Source organism: Cynocephalus volans, chromosome 16 (assembly GCF_027409185.1).
Source record: "Cynocephalus volans isolate mCynVol1 chromosome 16, mCynVol1.pri, whole genome shotgun sequence".
NCBI lineage: Eukaryota > Metazoa > Chordata > Mammalia > Dermoptera > Cynocephalidae > Cynocephalus > Cynocephalus volans.
Genome location: NC_084475.1, coordinates 5,059,607 through 5,063,924, shown reverse-complemented (window position 1 = coordinate 5,063,924; position 4,318 = coordinate 5,059,607). Strand labels below are relative to the sequence as shown.

At 59.4% G+C, this 4,318-nt stretch overlaps 1 protein-coding gene across 1 annotated transcript; it reads right to left on the bottom strand.

Moving 5' to 3' along the window:
* Positions 1–230: 230 nt before the first annotated feature.
* Positions 231–3,725, bottom strand: SOST (sclerostin). The gene is made up of 2 exons (XM_063080214.1): positions 3,509–3,725; positions 231–652 (listed from the first exon to the last, which is right to left on the bottom strand). Exons 1-2 carry the CDS (start codon positions 3,723–3,725, stop codon positions 231–233), a joined length of 639 nt encoding a protein of 212 aa, XP_062936284.1.
* Positions 3,726–4,318: the final 593 nt, after the last annotated feature.

The window sequence follows — 4,318 nt, the reverse complement described above, 5'->3', positions numbered from 1 at the left end:
CCCTTGCCCTGCGGGACCCCGTCGGCGGGCGGGGCGAGGGGGCTTTGCTGGCACCCGGGATTCCGCGGGGCTTGGAAGGTTTTAGGCCCCTCCCCTGGGTTGCAGGCGTTTAAAATGAAATACAAACAATCAGACCGCGCGCAGAGGACAGAGACCCGGGGGCGCCTGCGCCGGTGGCGGCGCCCGCTGGGGAGGGAGGCGCGGCGGGCGGGCGGGCGGGCGCGCGGCCTCTAGTAGGCGTTCTCCAGCTCGGCCTGGTGGGCTTTGGCCCCCCGGGCGCGGGGCCGCGGCTTCCGGCCCTTCTGCGGCCGCGCGGCCTCGGGCCCGAAGTCCTTGAGCTCGGACTGGTTGTGGGAGCGGGTGAGGCGCTTGCACTTGCACGAGGCCACGAGGCGCACCTTGCGCGCGCGCGGCGCGGCGCCCCCGGGACACAGCAGCTGCACGCGCTGCGCGCGGTAGCGGTCGGGGATGCAGCGGAAATCCGGCCCGCTCGGGCGCCACCACTTGCCGCGGCCGATGGCGTTGGGCAGCAGGCGCGCCGGGCCGCACTGGCCCGAGCACAGCAGCTCGGTGACCGGCTTGGCGCTGCGGCACGGCCCGTCCGTCACGTAGCGGGTGGAGTGCAGCTCGCGGCAGCTGTACTCGGACACGTCTGCGGGGAGAGGTGCACGTGAGGACGGCTGCCCAGCCCGGCCACCGGCTCCCTGGCCCGGCCTGGCTCCCTCCACCCCAGCCTCGCCTTTGCCCAGCTTGGTTCTCCTGCCCCACTGCAGACGCTTTTGCCCCTGGGCACCTATTACAGGAAGGTCCCAAGTACTCTGGGGCTGATCCCCGCTGACCCTCTCCCCTTGGAGCCAAGGGGTGCAAACACCAAGGGGTTCCTTCACTTACTACCTGTGCGATCTTGGGCTAATTCCTTAACCTCTCTTCTTCCAATCCGTAAAACGGGTTGTGCTGAAAATTCGGTAAATTAATCCATTACACGTATAATGCAGAGAATACCATCTGGCACATAGTAAGAGCTCCTCCTGTTGGCTGTTACTGTGTACTATTATTATTAATCCTCTCCCAGGGGTCCCTCTTCTGATTTAAGCCACACCTGTGCTGCAGGGTCCCTGGCCTGGGTAGCAGGTACTAGCCACACCTTCTGCATGGCTCGGACTTCTCCCAAATTCCTTTTCCAGCCACTTGGGAGGGGTGGGCAGGAAAAGGAGAAAGGAGTAGAAGTTAATTGAAGGTAATAAATCAGGTCATCTGCTATGGAGGAGAGGGATAGATGGGGAGGCGGTCAGGATAAGAATTCATTAGACTTGAAAGAAACCAAAGGCAGCCTGTCCAATCCCCTCATTACCAATGAGGACACTGAGGCCCAGAGGCAGAGAAGAATTTGCCCAAAAGGCAGTGCTGGATCTCCTGCCTCCACTGCCCTGGGGCCCAGCACCTTTTGGTCCCACAAGGGTGGAAGCTATGGGCTTGAGCGCCCAAGGGAGGCTGGGCTGGGGCGATAGGGCAGAGGGCTGCTTTCTACTATAGCTACTTCCCTACCAGAGGGAGACTGAGCTCTGACCCAAAACCTACAGGTTCAGCTGCCATACACACATTTATTAAGCACCCACTGTGTACCAGGCTCTCTGCTGGGCACAGCTCTTGTTCTGTGTCACTCGGATGGACACCTGATGGTGATGCAAGCTTGCTCCCTGGGTGGGAGGAGACTGGGCTCTGAGGCCTGGCTTGGTTCCCTGCACACACCTTGACCATGCCTCCTGCTGTAGGCTTAGATGAGTGAGAGCTTTTTAAACAGCTGGTCCTCATATGAACACCTTTCATGGGGACAGTTCCCATGTGACCCAAAGGGATGAAAATAGTCCTAAGACCGAAAGCAGAGAGGGGACAGAGAAGGCCAGCCCCCTTCCCTCCAGGCCCTGGAGAGCAAGCATGGCAGGGAAGACGTAGGGCTTTGCCAGCCTGCTGTGCTGGCTTTCTGGCTTCTGGGCTGGTTTGGCATCTCACCCTGCAGGGTTGTATGTGGGGGTGGCCTATTTGCCCAGGGAAGGAGGTGTCTTTGGGCTTTCCAAGAATAGTGCCCCTAGGTCAAGCACTTCCTCTGCAGAACGTGACTTTGTTTTGAGCATGTGGCTTCCTCGGGCTGTGGCCGTCCATGGGAGCTCAGGGAAGTGGATGTCTTGTATTTGGGTTCCCTATAGCACTTTAAGCAGTCATTTGAGCTCAGCTGAACTTGTCTGGGATTGGGGGGAGGCTTGGAAAAGAGGTGCTCTTGCCCTCCTGTTTCAAAGACCCAGGGTCCCAGCTGGCCTCCTCTGGGGCTGCCCTTTCCAGAGCCCCACATCCCCTGCTGGTTGTGAGGCAGGGAGGGATGGGATGCAGGAGCCTGGACAGTGGACCCTTCTCCCACCTGGATAATGGCCAGAGGGCAGAGAGGCCCTCCCTCTGAATTGTCATTCCAGCCCACATCACCCCAGCCATTCCTGCCAGCTGCAGAGCCAGCTGCGTGCAACACCCCCAGGCTGCTCTGTGCAGGCCTGACCAGGAACCCAGGAACCCAGATGTGGCCTCCATGGAGACCATTGCTTTCTCCCTCTCCTGGGGTCAGGCTCCCTCCTCAGAATGAGGCAGTGCTGTGTCTGGGGTAGGGACTCAGGACAAATGGTGTTACCTGTGTCCACTCCCTACATAGAGGATGCTGCCTCCCTCTAGGGCCTGGACTCAGCTGCCAACCTTGTCAGAGGCTAAAATTGTGCCTATGGCTCCCATTCCTTCAAGGGCCAGCTTACTGTGCAGACCACAGGCAAGCAGAGCTGAAGGGGTTCCTCCTGGCTTCCCTTTCCCACTGCTTTTCAGAGATCTCAGTCCCCAGGCACCCCCACCACACACGCACACGCACACCCTCACACACACCCTCACACACACTCCCCCACCAGGGCTGTCTTGCAACTGAATCAAACGAGGCTCAAATCTCAGCTTTCTTTTCACTACCAGGTTACTTCATCTCTGGAGCCTCAGTTTCTTCACCTTCAATCTGGGGGTTCACCTCATGGGGCTCCCACCAGGCAGGTCCGTGGGTGCAGCCACAGCCCGCATAGAACATCCGGCATGCAGCAGATGCTGCTCCATCCATGTGGGACTCCGTCACCTTGTCCCCTCCCCCGTGGTTGCCAGCAGCTGGCCCTGGCTCCTGCATTCCCAGGAGGGGATTCTTTGAAACCTCTTCTTTACTGAGTCCCTGGGCCTGTGCCAGTGCTGTACCCTTACCAGCTCAGCCTTCTCCTTTCCCTGGGCTCTCACTACCAGCCCCTGCCAGCCTCGTGCTCCTGCACTCAAAGTTTAAGACTAGGCTGGCATGTCATCCTTCTGCTTCCAGGCAAGCCCGGCCCTCCACGGGTGCCGGCAGAGGCTGATGGTGAACCCCAGTCTTCAAAGCCTCCCAAAGAGAAGATTCTAAAATTTCCCTGGCGACCCTAGTGTTAAAATTCTCTCCTCCACCCCATACCTTTGGTCACATAGGGGTGGTGGGGAGGCCTCCCTCCGTTCTCCGCCCGGTTCATGGTCTTGTTCTCCAGCTCCGGTGGAGGCTCAGGGTATTCTCCAAGCTCAGGGATGATTTCCGTGGCATCATTCTTGAAGGCCTGCCACCCCTGGCCCTCCACTGCACTGAAGGCTGTGTGCACCAGCAGGCAGACGAGACACGGGGCTAGAGAGAGCTGCATGGTGCCAGCCGGAGGAGGGCACCCAACCTTCCAGTAGCACAGGCTCTGGTCCCCAGCCCAGACACATTCGCCTTTTTTAAAGCCCCCTCTGCCTCATGCCAGCCAATGAGGACAGGCTGGGGCAGGGCTGGGCCCATGCTTCCCTCAGCGCTGGGGGAGGGAAAGGGTTGTGCTCAGAGCAAGCCCTCCCCAAAGACTTCTCAAGCTCAGCAAACTTCCACATTGCTCCTGGCACTCCCAGGTGACCCGGGGGTGGGGGGTGGGGGCTTGCGAGACAGGGTCCAAGCCGGCTCTCCGGCACCTCCCATGTGCGGGTGGCTGTGGTCTTCAGATATCAAAATGAGCTCTGGCTTTTAATTGTCTGCCTCCCTGGGCTCCTTGGTCATTCTCCAAACAAGCTGGGGACCACCTTAAGGAAGAAAGCGTGCAGCTCTGAGTTCGCTACAGGGCTGAGCCCAGCTGATCCTGTCTCTCAGGCCAAATTCATTTGTCACTCCACCAACAAATGGCCTTAGGGGTGTCTGTTTGGTGGCCACAGACCCAGCCAGAGGCAGAAGGATGCCTTTTAAGAAATCCCATTGATCCCAACCCCG

Coding starts and splice junctions, on each gene's coding strand:
- SOST (XM_063080214.1), bottom strand. CDS start 3,725: ATGCAGCTCTCTCTAGCCCCGTGTCTCGTCTGCCTGCTGGTGCACACA. Junction 653..3,508: donor CCACCCCTATGTGACCAAAG/GTATGGGGTGGA, acceptor CTCTCCCCGCAG/ACGTGTCCGAGTACAGCTGC.